This window comes from Octopus sinensis, linkage group LG2 (genome assembly GCF_006345805.1).
Source record: "Octopus sinensis linkage group LG2, ASM634580v1, whole genome shotgun sequence".
Lineage (NCBI taxonomy): Eukaryota > Metazoa > Mollusca > Cephalopoda > Octopoda > Octopodidae > Octopus > Octopus sinensis.
Genome location: NC_042998.1, coordinates 95,063,635 through 95,082,849, shown reverse-complemented (window position 1 = coordinate 95,082,849; position 19,215 = coordinate 95,063,635). Strand labels below are relative to the sequence as shown.

The 19,215-nt window shown below is 38.8% G+C and overlaps 1 protein-coding gene across 3 annotated transcripts in view; it reads left to right on the top strand.

Annotated features, from left to right (window-relative positions):
• The first annotated feature begins 8,167 nt into the window (after window positions 1-8,167).
• LOC115231275 (LETM1 domain-containing protein 1) overlaps window positions 8,168-19,215 on the top strand; it is a 234,296-nt gene continuing 223,248 nt past the window's right edge. For all 3 annotated transcript variants that reach the window (XM_036498476.1, XM_029801339.2, XM_036498474.1), the window contains exon 1: window positions 8,168-8,541. In XM_036498476.1, coding sequence (XP_036354369.1) covers window positions 8,396-8,541 — 146 coding nt within the window. In that variant the 5' untranslated portion in view covers window positions 8,168-8,395. The remainder of the gene's footprint in view (window positions 8,542-19,215) is intronic.

The window sequence follows — 19,215 nt, the reverse complement described above, 5'->3', positions numbered from 1 at the left end:
ACATGATTCATATTTTAATAGGAGTTGCAAAGGTATACATGTAAAAAAAAAAAAAAAAAATGTGAGACATCTATTTGAAATTCATTACAGAGAAGTTTTTAACTCTTATGCATGTCTCATAAATTGTACCATCAACATACAATTTTGGAATACTGGAATGTTCACATGTGCTTCATGAGGATACCGCTTCAACTATAACCTCATCTACATACGACACACGCACACATACACTCATACACACACAAACACACACACTCACTTGTAATCCTTAAGTCGGGTTGTTATACCACCCACTCTGGTATAGCAGTATAGTTAGTGAGACAAGTAAAGACCACGACTATCTAAGACTGTCTACTACATACCCTCTCCTTATACTGACCGACATCACATTATTTATAGCAACTATCACATACCACTGGTCACGTGGGACGGGTGTATCATTATTACTATTATCCCCACAACATTTCCCCTTTTAAGCTTTTCTTTTTTTCTTAGGGAGTGTCATTTTATTTCTTTTAATAGCAATACTTTTTATATCACCTCACCACCCCTTTTAAAGAGTTTTTAGAGTAAGTATGGTGACCACTCCGGACGTGTTTGGGGCTTGTTAAACTTCTTCAGCGAAGACATGTTTTTATCATATCATACGACTGAATTTCACTTTTCCGATAGTTAACAAAGATCAAATTACACAAATATACACACGCACACGCACACACACACATACACACACACACACACACACACCACACACACACACACACACACACACGCACACAATATATATTCATACATTTACAGATGTTTACACACAACATACACACGTCCATACATACATATATACATACACGCATGTGTGTGTGCGCGCACACACGCTCGCGTGTATGTAGTTATAGAGTACATAGACTGTGCGAAACTAGGCAGCAATGCAGTTGTAGTTCATCTAAGCGAGATATTTAATCACTGGGAATACACAATGACCCAACAGGTGGTCGGTACAATGGTTTTATGCATGTGAATTTAATAAAGGGGACTACATTTTAAGAAAGAATAAAATTTTTATCAGAAACCCTGACTTACATTTGATTCCAGGAGAGTACTTAAAAAACAGCAATGGATGACATTAGTAGGGTTGATAAGGTGTCTACTGAAATGAAATAGATACTATGTGTTAATACTCCGTGCTGTTGCATGGGGTGTGCAGAGTGTGTGAACCACACATGGTAGCAACTTTATCTACGTGTATTTGTTGTAGTCGAAGGTATGTTACTTTTCAAGGAGAAGGCGGCCGGTTTGGCTGCTGCACGGAGCGAATAAAACCCATGCTACACCTTTTCTGATTTTTAACATGGTATTCGGCAACAGCTTGACGGTACTGATTCCAGTTTGACTAGACACTCCATTTCTAGATTTTAAAGAAAAAGAAATATGAAATTAATTGTGATATTTATGCTGTTTTAAAGGGAATTGAATGCGAGAATAAAAAGAAGAATAGCTTCAAACAGAGATTGACACCACGAAGCTGGTTCAAGGTGCAGCCATTAGTGTCGATGTGGCTGGTCTTTTCATGACCTGGTGAGACAGAACATTTAAACTATCCTTAGCTGAACAATCCACAACTGCTATACTTTACTATAGGTATATAGATGACATAATATTCTAGTTAGGACAAACTCTAGAAACTCTAGTGTAGAAACCGAGGAGAACATAATGGAGAGCATCCAGCACATAGCTAACTCCATCCACCAAAGTATCAAGGTAACTATAGATTACCCTACCAGGCACCCTAACAATAAACTTCTTGTCCTTGATACTGAGCATTGGTTAAAGATTGTGAACACCAGAGTGCTGCTCCTCTCCTCCTATTGCATGAAGCCCATAACTTCTAAATATGTTGTTCACAAGAACTCAGCTTTGTCACACAACATAAAAATCAACATACTGATAACAGACTCAGCTAGCATAATGAACAATATGCTAACCCTATGAAACTTAGTTAGCATAATGAACATATGCTAACCCTATGAAACATGTACAGAACTTCATGCACTGCATGCACTTCTCTGGACATGATCAGAAAGATAGGGTTCAGGTATACAGGGGAGCTAGAAAGAAGTTAGTTAGCATTATATGTAATGAAACCAGTGGTACCTGCCCTAGATACAGAAGTAAAGATTGGAATGGAATACAGAGAGTTTGTGACAAAGCAAGCAAGGTGACACATGGTACAAGACAGACAGATATCAAGGAGTGATGTTTGTAGAGGCTACAGCCCAAGGAGAGCAAGTCTGAAGATTTAGGAAAGTTCTGAAGGAGGCCAGACTCAACATTAAGATCGTTGAAAAGCCAGGGAGCTTTATCAAGTCAGTTATGTAGGACGTACCTCTTTGAGAATTTCCATGCGTTCGGCTATGCATAGCTTTCAGCGTTTCGTTCCATTGATGTACAGACCCAGAAGGTGGAAGATTTTCCATGATATCGCGTATGGAATTCTATCTTCCTTCAGTTGCCAGATATGGCTGGCCGGCGATGTTACATATCTCTTTTCTGGGACCCTGAAGGTGGATCTATGGCTGGAAAGACGTTTCTTAAAGGAAGTTCCCGTGCATCCAATGTATTTCCTTGGATGCATGGAGTCGGTGTCGTGCCTACAGAACGGAGATTTTCGGGTTGTGCCTGCATTTCAGGATATTCCTATTAGCGTTGTGGGAACCGCATAATAGCAATAATAGCAATATTAGCGATAATTACACCACAACTAGAAATTGATTGCTGATGAGAGTGGGAGATAACCTCCTACCTAACCCTCATAGCCAACAGGTGGCGTAGCTGAAGGAGGACGATACAGCCGGAAGCTGATGACCAGCAGCAAAAGGAGATAACCCCCATTGTTTATGTCTCTATCGTTTCCCCCTCCATATTTTAAAGAAGTACCCTTTATGGCGAGAAACCCAGCGTAACTCTATAAACCGGCATTTACCAGTAATGTATATATATTCTTTTATTTGTTTCAGTCATGTGACTGCGGCCATGCTGGAGCACCGCCTTCAGTCGAACAAATCGACCCTAGGACATATTCTTTGTAAGCCTAGTACTTATTCTATCGGTCTCTTTTTTCCGAACTGCTAACTTTCCTCTACCACCCCTTATTCACCCCATCACTCTCGTTAAGCTAGCCTGCCTGCATCGCCTCCTACACCCCAGAGTTAATGTTGTTCACTCAGCTACCCCCTCTACTTCCAGCGCCATTCTTCCCTCACCCCTCCTCGTCTGAATTCTAATTCTAATGCTGACCCCACTGATACTGCCAGTTCACCCTCAAGCTGTGTTCTCTGCATCCGCACAAGCCGCTAATTGAAGCCCATCAAATGCCACTTGTGTAGTCTAAGTTACCACAGGAGCTGCGTCGCTATTACTAAGGTTCAAGCTGAAAAGTTTTCTTTCTGGACATGCAACCGATATCACTTCAAATCTGACATCCTTAGTTGGAAAGAATCTTAGTCTGAAGTCCAAATCCCTGTTGAAAATTTTGTCGCTGCTTTCCAAGGTTTGTCCAAGCTGAAGCTCGCCAATCGGATCCCTAAAGGTGCTCGAACTTGTTTCGCCCGTGTTCTCTTGAAACTGCTGAAAAACGTCTGCCTATCCAACAGCAGAAACTGTTTCTCTTCCCTTTGGTCCCCCTTCATGTAACGAATGAGAATAGGGGATCCCTCGCTTCTCTAAAACGGCAGTTCGAGCTGTTCGAATCTACCCTAACCCCTATTCATCTCAGGTCGGTCATCAGCTCAACCCCGAACAATGGTCAACCACCTAACTTAAAGAATTTTGCATTAAAGGGTCTGTTCGTCTTCTTTCTTTTGTTCTCCCTCAACCCGTGTACCACAGACTCCCTCAACTAACTGAAGGAGAAACATCCTCCGGCTCCTCCAGTTGATCAACTACACTGGTCCGACCCATCTTTTCTACACCCTTGACAATGTCAGAAGAGCAACTGACTCTTTTGCAGTAGGTTCTGGCGCTGGGATCGATGGCTTACGACCGCCACATCTCAAGGATGATATCTCCCTGTCAGCTGGTGATGCTGGGCTCGAACTCTTGGAGAACTTAACACAGTCTTTAAACTTATTCTCGTCCGAGAGTGTCCTTGCCTATATTCGTCCCCTGTTTTTTTGGGGACAACTATTTGATCTCATCAACCCCAACAGTGACATCCACCCCATAGCAGTTGGTTGTACTCTGTGTCGGTTCACAGCAAAAGTGTACCTATACTCAGTTCCTAACTGCCTGACCGAGGAATTTTCCCCTACTCAGCTAAGAGTGGGTACTAAGCTAAGTTGCGAGGCCGCTGCTCATGCCACCAGGGCTTTCATCAACTTGCCCTCTGAGTCCCCAATGGTCATCCTCAATCTTGACCTTAAGAATGCTTTTAGCTTAATCTGTTGAGAAGTCATCATCCGCGCAGTAAGGGAGAATTCCCCACCACTCCATTGGAGCCCCAATCACTGACTTAGCTTCCGAGTTAATCTTTAGATCCAAAATTGTTAACCTCGAACAACTTTTTAAAAGCCTTGAAGTAATTGAGCTCCACCAAAGTTTTTTTTATACTTAGGAATTACCTGCCAGTTCCTAAGCTATTATATTTTCTGAGAGATAGTCCCTCTTACAGATTCCTATCGTCCCGCCAATACTTTGACGACCTAATCTTCAGGAAGCTCAAATGCTAGATCACTGTCAAACTCTCCCAAGACTCCCGCGACCAAGCTGCTTTGCCCAAGCGGTTTAGGGTCTAGGTCTGCGTAAGTGCTCGCCTTTATCTCTTTCCTGTTTTTTTTTATTCCACCCACGCTTGCTCCCCTTTGGTTGGCAACATTCTCTTCTCTCCAACATGGACTAATTCCAACAGAGAGACGGATGAAGCTCTATCACAGTGGAACGGACTGGGGTTGTCAGTTCCGGTTGCAGTGGAGGATAGACGGAAACAGAGTATAGGACAATCTGCATTCAGGTGCCTCTTTTAACTCTCTCCTTAATCAATCTGATCAATTTTCAAGGTGTCACCTACTTCCAGCTAGTGCAAAATTCTCAGGGAACTGGATTGATGCCCTGCTTGTGGCCAACATTGGTGATCTATTCAGTCTAGATGAACTCCACATCTCCATCGCACTCAGAGTGGGAGCTGACGTCTGTAGGAGACTGAGATGCTGCTGTGGTAGGCCCCTCGATCCCACAAGTATTCACAGTCCGTCTTGCCGCCTAAATGCTGATCACTTCGCTTGTCACACGAGCTAAACTTAATCCTTAAGCGGGCCCTGGCTCAGATTAATATTCCTTCAGTTCTGGAGCCGTCGGGGTTATTAAGAAGTCATGGAAAGACCAGATGGTTTTACCCTCTTTCCTTGGGTTAGAGGTAGGTGCCTCATTTGGGACTCCACAGCCTGCGACTCCTTTGCTCCCTCCCACATCCTGGATGCTGCAGTTAATGGAAGGGTCAGTGCTTCTGTAGCCGAATGAAAGGAAAACCCTGAAGTATCGGGACCTGACAGTGAACTACCTCTCTCAACCTGTAGCGTTTGAAACTTTCGGAGGGACTAGGCTACTAACCGCGAAGTTCTTGTCATCGTTGGCAGCTCGCCTCACCGAGGTGTCAGGTGATGCCTGTGAGGGCGCTTGGCTTTCCCAACACCTTAGCCTCGCAATCGCCCGTGGTAATGCTGCGAGGGCGCTGGCTTGCTTCAAAAGGTTCCGTTAAACCTTGTGGTGTGCGACCAGTTGCTGTGATGAAAGAAAATTCCCCACAAATGGTTTCAATACAGTTTTGACAGAAGGATTTGGAACAGTTGGATGAGGATTCTCTGGTGATTTTCTCTCATGTAAATAAATGTTTGTGTTAATTTTAAAATATTGGTTTGCAAGCTACTATATTATGACTAGTTAAAATAGCGCTTTCCACAATGAGCATGAGGCCAGTAATATCAGGGGCCAGGGTAAGTCGATTACATCGACTCTAGAATTTAACTGGTACCTATTTTATCAACCTCAGAGGATGAAAGGTTAAGTCGACATCAGCGGAATTTGAATTAAAAACAATAGACGGACAAAATGCGATTAAGCTTTTCCTTTAGCGGGTCCGGTGTACTGTTGAAAAATAAACGAAAGAATCTCGTTTCTAAATCGTTTAAAAGCCACACACTTGACGTCAGTGATTCTAAAATGGTTGTATTCTGTTCAGTAAAAAAGTCACAGATTACTAGTTTCTGATTGGCTAAAATAATGCATGTGACACTTATGAATTAGAAAATTGTCATGGACTCAGTTTAACAAAATGTGTATTTATTGTTTGTTAAAGAATAAATGTGAATATTTAATAAACAAAAGAATTATACATGACTATTTTTAACATTTAAAACGTGCACTTAACCACTGTATTATTTAACTTAATAGAAAGAAAGAAAGAAAGAAAGAAAGAAAGACGAAGGAAGGATGTAAGAAACAAACATTCACAGGCTACTAGTTTCTGATTGGCTGAAATAACAAGCCCGGCCAAATAGTGAAATCAAACTTGTCGTCTGCTAAGTTTACTAAACCATTTCATTTTTGTAATTGTATGTTGATTTGTCTCCAATAACAAACACTGCTTTCTTATTTATTTACTCGTCAATTGGTTAACTATGTAACCAACTAATTAATCGATTGTTTGCTTAATGGCATATATGCCCTCCCCATTTAAAACTTATTTATCTCTATATACATTGCTATCGACATAAAATCTGTACATCGTCAATTTTTGAAGAACGAGTGTTGTTTAACTACTTTGAATTATTGTCCCACTAGAGTGAAACGTGGTAGAGACAATAATTAAAAAAAAAGAAACAGGAGAGAAAGATGATAAATTGGATTCTACTGGAAAGTATCTTAAAATATTGTGGCAGCAATAGCATCAACTCTTAAGAGTTAACCACATTTAAGAAGCAAATGTACTTCACGATTATTTAAGAAATATATAAGAATTATATTTAGAATAAATTTTGTTTAGATTATTTATGGGGTTAATTGGTAGCAATTAAATAATAAATCAATGGTACAATTGTGTTCCAGCCCAAAGGTTGTGGTCATGCTGGGGCAATGCCAATTACTTAAATTTATTTTAAGGTTAAATTATTAGCAATTAATAATTACGGAAAACGTGCAATTTAGAATTTAGTAATTTCAAAATTTATCCTTTGGACTAATTATTAACAATTAATAATCAGTTAAAAAACTGATAGAATTTATAATTGAATATTGCTTAAATTTATTTTTAGGGTAATTTATTTGCAGTTAATAAATACAGGAAACGTGCAATTTACTATTAAATATTACTTAAATTTAAAAATTAAGACTTAGAATTTAAAATTGAATATAGAGTTTAAAATTATTTTTAGAGTTTAGCAGTTTATACGGGAAACGTGCAATTTAGAATTAAATATTGTTTAAATTTACCTTCCAAATTAATTAATAGCAATTAATAAATAAGATACAGTATTTAGAATAAAATATTATAGAATATAGAATTATATATTGCATTTATTAGCAATATATAAAACAAAGATGTTTTATGTAACACATTCTACCAGTATACGAAGTTTAAAAGTGTTTAGTTACAAAGAAATTATTTTAAAAATCTGCCAGTCAAAGCGAAAAGATCCGCAATTCGTAAATAAGGTAATCGTAAAGTTCTAAATAGGCTTCAAAGAACGAAAATAACAATAACGAAAATAAAGTAAATGATGTCCACACCGTTCAAATAGTACCTTATATCCTAGATACACCACATGAAGTTGTCCTCCTAACGACTTGATAGTTGCGCAATTAGAACTCTACGCTGTATAAGACCGTAACATTCAAAAAAAGCTATAATGAAAATAACTAATATGGTAACTCTATACAGAGGTTATTTGTCTGAATAAATAAAATAGCTACGCTGTAATAGTTTTAGTAAAGAGGAAAAAAAAAAGAAACGAAACGACGTTCCAGCCAGGTAATTACTGGAACGCTTAAATATTCCCATAAAATACTCTAGATGTGAATGAATGAAATTATGACTAAAAGTGCGAAGATTAGAAATTCTCAGACAAATAGTTCCCGGTACCGGACTAAAATATTTAAGGCAATTAGTTTGCGTTTACACCGTATTTATAGTTTTACTTAGAAACACTTCATTTGTCAGCGGACGCTGATTCCATAATATATTCTTTGAGGAGGCACGATATTTTAATTGTTTATAATTTACTTTTCGTACAACAACACAAAACAAATGTGTTCAAACAATTTAATAACTTCATTCTTTTCAAACATGATATTAACACACTTATAATACTCGGAATTTTAAATACTTGTTTGTATTTTCCTACCAACGATGGTGTGTTTTGGGCCGAAAGTTTTCTTAGTTCGACTCTTTGGTGCACCTTCTTGGTACCACAACGTGATTCAGTTTCGATTAAAATCAGTATCTGTCACCCCAGCTCCTGCCCAATGGACTGTAACAACAATAACAAAACGCTGGTAAGTAATATATAGGTTGTGTAACAAAATGTGCTATATTTAATTGCTTTTTTTTCACCAACCGGCCTTAGTACTTTAGGAATATAAATGTGTTGTATTTAATAACATAACAAGGTTGTATCTCAGAAATCGATGAGCTGGTTATACTTCTTACACGTTGTTATATTTATAGGGACAATGAATTGGATTGTGTAACATCCGTGCCTCTCTCAAATGTACAGGAAATCTAAGTGAATTGAAAATGTCTCGCCGGTAACTTGTACGGCAATCTGCACGTTACGCTTATTAGCAATGTTTATATCGTTTAATTTTATTTTCAGGCAAATATTCAATACTTTTGGGTACTCTTTGTAATGCGATTGTTCGGCTTGCCAGAAATAGCTCACAAATCTTCAAATCATCTAACCTTTTTTTAAAAAAGGAAGGTCACATTGGACATTGTATTTGGATACGTTGTATTTAAATAGTGGACAGGATCGTCTACTATTTAAATACCTTTGATCATAGATCTTTTCGAAAAGGGATGACTTAGGGCTAAACAGCAACTGGATGTAACATTTTCGTTTAATTAACTAATTTGTATACAAACCCCAACATCTTTATTGCTACAATTCGAATCAATTTATACGATCGCTATATAGAAATGACGCTTTAACGCAAAATGTATAAAAGATGATATAGCCTTCGATGAAAACCAAAAATTTTCCCAGTTTACTAGTTTTCTTAACTACAACATCGAACCAGTTTTTGTGTATATAGAGATAATTACATTTCTTTTTACATCTAGACATATTAGGTTAACTTTTATGACTGACGAAACTTTGTAAAATCTATACTAATTATATTCTGTCAGTTTTCTACAGTTCTCGGCAATCTCTTTTATTGAGCTTTTTTAATATTAAAATATTTATCATGAACACACACACGTAATACATACATACAAAAAATACCCTGTTGATGTTGAAATTTCAATGAAGGGCCCTTGGATCTAGGTTAGAAATCGGATCTTTCTTAATTGGCAAGAAATCTTGAAATAAAACTGAATTACGACATACATACATACGTACATCTGAAATGTTACCAGATTCTAATAATGGAACACAGACTACAGTAATCTGCTGGTTTAAAAACATTTGACTCCATTTACAAATATGCATGGATCTAAGCTCACCCAGTCTGACGTTGCTGATTGCTATTCATCTTTCCACATATACTCATCAGCACTCAAGTTTTCACCAGAAGATGCTAGATCACAAAAGACCTAAACATAAAAATTTTTATGCATGCAAAATGTCTCTTTTATAGAGATTCTGACAACAAACCTTAGATTCTGAGTTTATCAGAGAAACAGCCCTCTAATACTGAGCAATGCCCTGTTACTGGATAGCTCAAACTTTTTCATTCCTTGCAAATAATCTTTGACAATCTCGTGTGAAAATTACACCTATTATCTATCCTTGGTGAAGTTTCATCTCCAGAAAAAAAATATGGCACACCTTTACAGGATACTCTCTAAACACAGATTTTTTACAGACCAGCAAACTTTTTGTGATACCAGTGACTTGTTTTTACTATTGTTTGTTCCTTCTCAAGCCATGCCTGGCTCACAAGGGCCAGTTTCCTAGTTTCATTGGGGTATAGGTTCCCCATCTGGATGGGATACTGGTCCATCACAGGTGAGCTGCTAGATGCAGGAGGAAAGATGAGAGAAAGTTGTGGTGTAAGAGTTAGCAGAAGTTTTCCATTACCTTCTGCTGGAGCTGCGTGGAGATTAGGTGTTTCGCTCATAAACACACACATCGCCCAGTCTGAGATTTGAACCCACGATCCCTTGATCATGAGTCTGCTGCTCTAACCACTAGGCCATGTACCTCCACAGTGACTATATTATGCACTGTTTATTATTTGTTGAAACAAATTTAGTGACAAATAGGTGCCCAGCATTGACAAAACCCCAAGTATGGCAAAACACATCTGATGTTCTTATGAATCTTTACAGCAATGATGTTCACCTCACTTTAATACATGTATTGTGCTTGTAACATTACATGTCTATGAAGAGATTTTAACTCAGACAAAATCCACAGCATCATGACTTTCAGTGGTGTATATACATTTAGTATAATAAATAGATGGTGATATCAATTTAGATCTATTTCAATTGCATCTGTTGAGTTTTTGCAGCCCAACAAACTTTCTGCTATACCAATGGATGTATTACTCACTGTTTCTTATATATCAGAGTATGAATTTCATCTTAGCAAGTAACAAACAGGTACATGGCATTGACAAGTTTCAAGTAGAATGAAATGCATCTGCCATTCTTGTGAGTTACTGTTGTGGCAATTTTAGGCTTGATCTGATATTTGTATTTTTAAAACAATATGTTTATAACAAGATTCTTTCTCAGACAGTATTTTACTGCTCTATGCCTTTCAGTGGTGTAAATACATTTAATATGATACACAGATGGTCATTTTAGTTTAATGCTGTTTCAGTTGCACACGTTGAATTTTTTTACAGCTTAGAATGCTTTCTACTATACTAGTGAATTTATTATACACCATATCATCATCATCATCATTTAGCGTCCGCTTTCCATGCTAGCATGGATTGGACGGTTCAACTGGGGTCTGGGAAGCCAGAAGGCTGCACCAGGCCCAGTCTGATCTGGCAATGTTTCTACGGCTGGATGCCTTTCCTAACGCCAACCACTCCGTGAGTGTAGTGGGTACTTTTTACGTGCCACTGACATAGGTGCCAGACAGGGCTGGCAAACGGCCACGGTCGGATGAAGCTTTTTATGTTCCACCGGCACGAAGGCCAGTCGGGGCGGCACTGGCAACGGCCACGATCGGATAGTTCGCTTACGTACCACCGGCACTGGTATCACAGCTGCAATTTCCATTGATGTTGATCGACTATATATTTCCTATATACCAAAGCACAAGTTTCATCTTAGCAAGTGACAAACAGGTACACAATATTGACAGACCTCAAGAGGATGAACCATGTCTGTTGTTCTTGTGAGTGACTATAACAACAGTTGCCTCACTCTGATATATATATATATGTATATATATATATATATATATATTGTGTCTTTAACACATCATATTTATGAAGAGATTCACTCTCAGACAAACACTACCACATCATCATAACTATCAACAATGTATATACATTTACTATGAGAGCAGATGGTAATATATTCTTTTACTTGTTTCAGTCAGTAGATTGCAGCCTTGTCAAGGCACCTGTTTGAAGATTATCTTGTCAAACGATTTGGCCCCCAGTCCCTCTTTTTTTTTAAGCTTGGTGCTTATTTTTATAAGTCACTTTTTGCTAGATGACTAAGTTATGGGAACATCAACAAAATAACACTGGTTGTCAAGTAGTGGTGGGGAAAAAGCACAAACACACATATATGCACACTTCATCATCATCATCATCATCATTTAACGTCCGCTTTCCATGCTAGCATGGGTTGGACGGTTCAACTGGGGTCTGGGGAGCCCGAAAGATGCACCAGTCCAGTCAGATCTGGCAGTGTTTCTACAGCTGGATGCCCTTCCTAACGCCAACCACTCCGAGAGTGTAGTGGGTGATTTTATGTGCCACCGACACAGGTGCCAGACGAGGCTGGCAAACGGCCACGCTCGGATGGTGTTTTTTATATGCCACCGACACAGGTGCCAGACGAGGCTGGCAGACGGCCACGCTCGGATGGTGTCTTTATGTGCCACCGACACAGGTGCCAGATGAGGCTGGCAAACGGCCACGATCGGATGGTGTTTGTTACGTGCCCACAGCACGGAGGCCAGTCGATGCGGTACTGGCTACGGCCACGTTCGGATGGTTTTCTTGTGTGCCACGTGCCACCGGCACTGGTACCACAAAGATACAAATTCCATTGATGTTCATCTATTTTGATTTGTTTTGATTTTCAGTTGCCTCAACAGGTCTTCACAAGTGTCACAAGAAGGAAGGTATGCACAGGTGGACTGATTACGTCCCAGGTAGGGGCCACAGGTTATGGCCTGACTAGTCTTGCCGGGTCTTCGGATGGTGTTTTTATGTGCCACCGACACAGGTGCCAGATGAGGCTGGCGAACGGCCACGATCGGATGGTGTTTGTTACGTGCCCACAGCACGGAGGCCAGTCGGTGCGGTACTGGCTACGGCCACGTTCGGATGGATTTCTTGTGTGCCACCGGCACTGGTACCACAAAGATACAATTCCATTAATGTTCATCTATTTTGATTTGTTTTGATTTGATTTGATTTGATTTGTTTTGATTTCTATAAATATATATATTTGGTTATCCCATTAATAAAATCAGAAGGGGACAGGATAAACTACCTGCATCAACTTGCTATAAAAGCAGGTAGTAATTTTACATTGTCCTTATTCTTAGTGCAAGTTTTGCAGCATGCAGCTTGATTTTAACAGTATTTTTCAAAGCTATAATGGAAGTGACAAAGGAGCATATTAAGCATATTTTGATTTATGAGTTCAATAAAGGCAACAATGCAACAGAAAGTGTGAGGAATATTAATGCAGTATATGGAGATCAGACATGAAATGAACCTTTTTTGGACCAAATAGTGACTGGTGGCGAGAAAGGAGTTCTCTACAAAAATGTCCCAAAGGCAGTGGTTAGGGAAAGGAGAACGACTAGCACCCAGGCTAAAGAAGGTCTTCATCCACATAAAGTGTTGTTATTTGTTTTGGTGGGATATGAAAGGTTTAGTCCACTTTGAACTTTTAAACATAAGCCAAACAGTATCAATGGAGATCTACTGTGAGCAGCTTAAGTCAGCACTAGAAGAAAAATGACCATCTTTGGTTTCAAAGTGAAAGGTGTTCTTCCGTCAGGATGATGCTTGGCCACATACAGTGAGGATAACATTCCAAAGGGTGGAGCAGTTTGAATGGGAAACGATGCCCCACCTGCCATATTCACTGGACAGGGACCCATCGGATTACATTTATTTCGCATTCTTCAAAATCATTTGGACAGAAAACATATGAATTCTGTAGCTGAGGTCAGAACAGTACTGGAGGAGTACTTTTTGTCACAGACAAGTGAATTTGGGAAGAGAGGCCTTGCAAATCTACCAGATAGATGGGAGTGCATTGTAGAAAATGAAGGAGAGTATGTTTTATATTAAAAAAGCACTTTATCTTAATTTTGAAAAATGAAAGAAGTATAAAAAAACCCGCATTATTTATGGGATAACCCATATATATATAACATATATATATATATACACACACACACACACACACATATATATGTATGTATGTGATGGGCTTCATTCAGTTTTTGTCTACCAAATCTACTGACAAGGCTTTGGTTGGCCTGAGGCTTCAGTAGAAGGTACTTGCCTAAGGGGCCTCACAGTGGAACTGAACCTGGAGCCACGTGGTTGGAAGGCAAACACCCATGCCTGCACCAGAAAAAATGCGCACACACACACTTTGTACTTTATTCAAGATGTATCAGACCAGCAGGCAATCTTTTACTCACCTACAAACTAATCTATTATTAAGTTTTCTCTGATATTTCATCAGCAGCTGCCTGCTTGAGTTTGCCAAAGTTTCCTTCAGACCCATTCAATGCTCTCTTTCCACACCTATTGTGAGTTCCCACCTAATCCAGGTCTTCTTCAATAACAATTTATACTTATAGAATATTTTTTTTAACATACACACATGTGTATGCACACATACATACTTGCATGCATACACACACTCACACACAAAAATGCATGTGTGCATGTATATATATATATATATATACATACACATAAATATACATATATGTATATGTGTGTATATATATATATATTATATATATATATATATATATATATATATATATATACATATATATATGTGTACGTGTGTTTGTATATATATATATATATAAGTATATGTGTGTGTGTGTATATATATATATGTGTGCATATATACAAACACACGTACACATATATATATATATATATATATATATATACATACATATACATATATATATGTGTACGTGTGTTTGTATATATATATGTGTGTGTATGTGATGGTGTGAATCTTTACAAACATCATTGTTTGTGGCTGAGCTATAAAACAGTTATTATTTCTTTGGAATAAAAGAAATCTCTTACTTGAAAAACAAGAATTGGGACAAGTATCAGACTGCTGACTCTTGCCTCAAACAACTCCCTGTTTAACCCATGCGAGGATGGAAGAAATGGACATTAAGCAAAAAGAAAGAAAAAATTTTTAATTTTAGATATGGATATTAAAATTGGTGAAATTCTAGTATCATATTCTTGGGTTCTAACCTAATATTGCAAGCAGAGGAGATACTCTTTTAATTCTGGCAATCAATTTTCTCATGTATTTTTATAGATAATATTCTTTTCTACTCTAGGCACAAAATTGAAACTTTGGGGGTGGGGAGGTGCAGCCGATTAGATTGACCCAGTACACAACTGGTACTTAATTTCTCGACCCCGGAAAGATGAAAGGCAAAGTTGACCTTGGTGGAATTTTAACTCAGAATGTAAAGACAGACAAAATACCACTAAGCTCACCGCCTTATTTTTATAGATAATATTGACACCAACATTGTGTTATGCTTTTAATTATTTGTCAGACCCTTTCAACAGGCAATTGGTATTTAAAGACTTCTTTAAAATTATTCTAGAACAATCTTTAAATTAAACTGAATTCCTGCACCTGCATCTCAGTATTTGCCTAATGTTTGTTTTCTGCATCTTGATACCCGTTTTCTGTTAAATTCTGATTAAATAATCTGGTCATTGCATAGATTGAATAATTTTGGACCAGTTTAGTAATAATGAATAGAAAATTAACAGAGCAGAACAACACACAAGTAAGTGGAATTAGTGTCGAGAGACTGTCTAGTAGCTTTCATCACCCAGGATTAATAAAAGTAATAGTGTACTGGGTAAGTGATAAAATATTGAATTATGTGTAGTATATGGAGTTTGTAACCACTCAATGACTTAGTGCTGTTCAGTTGTTTGTGACACGAAGCTGCTTTCACCATGTCTACAGAATTAGCTTTCTGTTTTAATTTGTGTGAGTATTGCTTTACCTGCTTCAGAGTTAATGAAGTTAGATAAACTTAATACTTTCTCTTACTAATTTAGAATTAGAATTAATTAGAAGCTATACTAAAGAAGCCTAGGTTCTATATTCTTATTTTCTGAATAGCAAGATGGTTTCTATTACTCAACAAATTACTTTTATTCATATGGAGTTAATTAAGAGAGCTGTGTAACAAAGAAAGGCTAGGTGAGAAGACTTCACAAAGTAGTGCAATATAGACTCTTGCTATTGAATAAACCCAAGCTTAGTTCTCTATTCAAATACTGCTTTGAAATTGCTGTCTTTGGAATTTTAATACTTTGAATTATTGTTGTTACTAATCCTTACTTTGCAGATATTAGGGAAAATGAGTGGTCTTTTTTTTCTCTTTTAAGAACTAAAAATAGAAGAGAAGTTGTACATTTTTTAATAAAGTTTACTTCATTTATTGTTTATTTTAATATATTCTGTATGAAGTTAAATTGTTGCTACTGATAGTCAAATGAAAGTTTTACTCGAGGAAAATGACAAGATAATTCTTGAATTATGGCACAGTTCCAACAAGGTGTAAAATTAAAAAAAATAACCGTCTGTTGGTGAGAGTTTTACTTTATGTCATAGAAAATGTCAATTTGCTACTGCAGCAATTACTGTGAACCAGACAAAATGTGAGCTAGGAAAAATACTTGTAAAGAACACCTTATTTTAATTACTGTCTGTCTAATTAAAAATAAACTTATTACTATAGATGCAGGTATGACTGTGTGGTAAGCAGCTTGCTTCCCAACCACATGGTTCTGGGTTCAGTCTGACTATGTGGCAGCTTAAGCAAGTGCCTCAGTGTGTGGATTTGGTAGATGCAAAGTGAAAAAAGCTTGTCATACATAGAGTAGGAGCACTCCGTCGGTTACGACTATGAGGGTCCCAGCTGAAACGATCAATGGAACAGCTAGCTCGTGAAATTAACGCACAAGTGGCTGAACACTCCACAGACATGTGTACCCTTCACATAGCTCTCAAGGAGATTCAGCATGGAACAGAATGCGACACAGCTGGCCCTTTGAAATACAGGTACTACTCATTTTCACCAACTGAGTGGACTGGAGCAACTTGAAATAAAGCGTCTTGCTCAAGGACACAACATGTTGCTGGGAATTGAACTCACAACCTTACAATCATGAGCCGAATGCCTTAACCATTAAGCCACGCACCGTCACAGTGATATATATATATATATATCTATTCTTATTTTTATTTATTTATTTATCCATATGACTGTAATTAATAAATAGATCTAATTGATGTTTTTGTAAGCTGATACTTGTCAACTAATTATCTTCTCTGTTTTCTTCTTTGCCTTATAAATTCTGGATAAATTTCTGTTTACCCCTACTTGTACCTATTATTCAATTGTGCTATTGCCTTACAGCAGTATATAGGATATTTATTATCCCTTAGATGGTTGTTTAACCCCAAACTCATATAGACGTATATATACATATATATATATATATAGTGAAAGCTGTGCAAGCCTTGTACAGGGATGCTGTTAGTAAGGTTTGGCAACAAGTATAATGAAGAATTCCGGGTAGTCGTAGGGGTCCACCAAGGATCAGTCCTCAGCCCCCTAGCCCCCTCTTATTCATCATAATCCTCCAGACAATAACAGACCTTGCTCTAATTGCTGAGTCACTATCAGAACTAGAGAAGAAGTTTCAGGTGTGGAAGCAAGGATTAGAATCGAAGGATCTTAGAGTCAACCTAGCTGAAACCAAAGTCTTAATAAGTAGGAAGGCAGACAAACCACAAATCCCTTCAGGTTGATGACCCTGCTCGATCTGTAGAAAAGGCGTAGGTAGAAACTCTATAAGCTATGGACACATAAGAGGTGCAGCAATATCAAAGGAAGGCTAACTGGGAAGATAGTTTTTGTATGTAGCAAATGCTCAGGTGCTATAAACACTGAAAATGTGCAGAGAACAGCTTCTGTCACATTCCAGGGAGAAAAACTAGAAGTAGTTGATAGCTTCCATTACCTAGGTTATCAGGTCAGTAGCAGGAGTGGATGCTCTGAATGTGTAGCTGCTAGAATAAGAATAGCCTGGGCAAAGTTCAGAGAGCTCCTACCTCTGCTGGTGACAAAAGGCCTCTTGCTCAAAGTGAAAGGTAGACTGCATGACGCATGTGTATGAACAGCCATGCTACATGGCAGTGAAACATGGGCTGTGTCTGCTGAGGACATGCATAAGCTTGCAAGGAATGAAGCCAGTATGCTTCGCTGGATGTGTAATGTCAGTGTGCATATATGACAGAGTGTAAGCACCCTGAGAGAAATATTGGATTTAAGAAGCATCGGATGTGGTGTGCAAGAGAGACAACTGCATTGGTATGGTCATGTGTTGCGAATGAATGAGGGCAGCTGTGTAATAAAGTGTTATGCCCTAGCGGTTGAGGGAACTTGTGGAAGAGGTAGACCCAGGAAGACATGAGATGAGGTGGTGAAGCACGACCATCGAACATTGGACCTTACCAAGGCAATGACTAGTGACTGAGATATGCTGTGCTTGAGCAGACTCTACAAGCCAAGTGAAATCATAACCGCTGGCCTATGCCAGTGGGTGTAACCAGCCCACTTGGACAATAAACTTTGATTGTGAAGACCTGTTGAGGCAAGTGTAAATCAAAATCAAAATCGCTAACGTGGCCTATGACAGTACCGCCTGATTGGCACTCGCGCCAGTGGAATGTTGAAAGCACCATCTGAGCGTGATCGTTGCAATGCCGGTGACATGTAAAAAGTACCATTCATGCATGATCATTGCCAGTGTCGCCTTACTGGCACATGTGCTGGTGGCACGTGAAAAACAACATTCGAGCATGGTCATTGCAAGTGCTGCTGGACTGGCTCCCGTGCAGGTGGCACGTAAAAAACACCTTTTGAGCATGGTTGTCACCAGAACCACCTCACTGGCCCTTGTGCTGGTGGCACATAAAAGCACCCACTACACTCTTGGAGTGGTTGGCGTTAGGAAGGGCATCCAGTTGTAGAAACTTTAACAGATCAGATTGGAGCCTGGTGCAGCCATTGGCTCTCCAGACCTCAGTCAAGCTGTCCAACCCATGCTAGCATGGAAAGCGGACGTTAAATGATGATGATATTGATATATATATATCTGTGTGTGTGTGTGCGCCTTTGTGTCTATATTTGTCCCCCACCATCATCATTGTCATTTAACGTCCATTTTCCATGCTAGCATGGGTTGGACGGTTTGACTGGAGTCTGGGGAGCCAGGAGGCTGCACCAGACTCCAGTCTGATCTGGCAGTGTTTTTACCACTGGATGCCCTTCCTAACACCAACCATTCTGTGAGTGTAGTGAGTGCCTTTTACATGCCACCGGCATGGGTATCACAACTACTATTTCCATTTGATTTTTATTTTGCTGTTGATGTACTTGACTCAATAGGTCTCCTCGAGCACAGCAGGTTGCCCTACGATCCAAGGTAAGCACAACAGGCCGTCCTGCGATCCAAGGTACTTTGGATGGGCTGGGG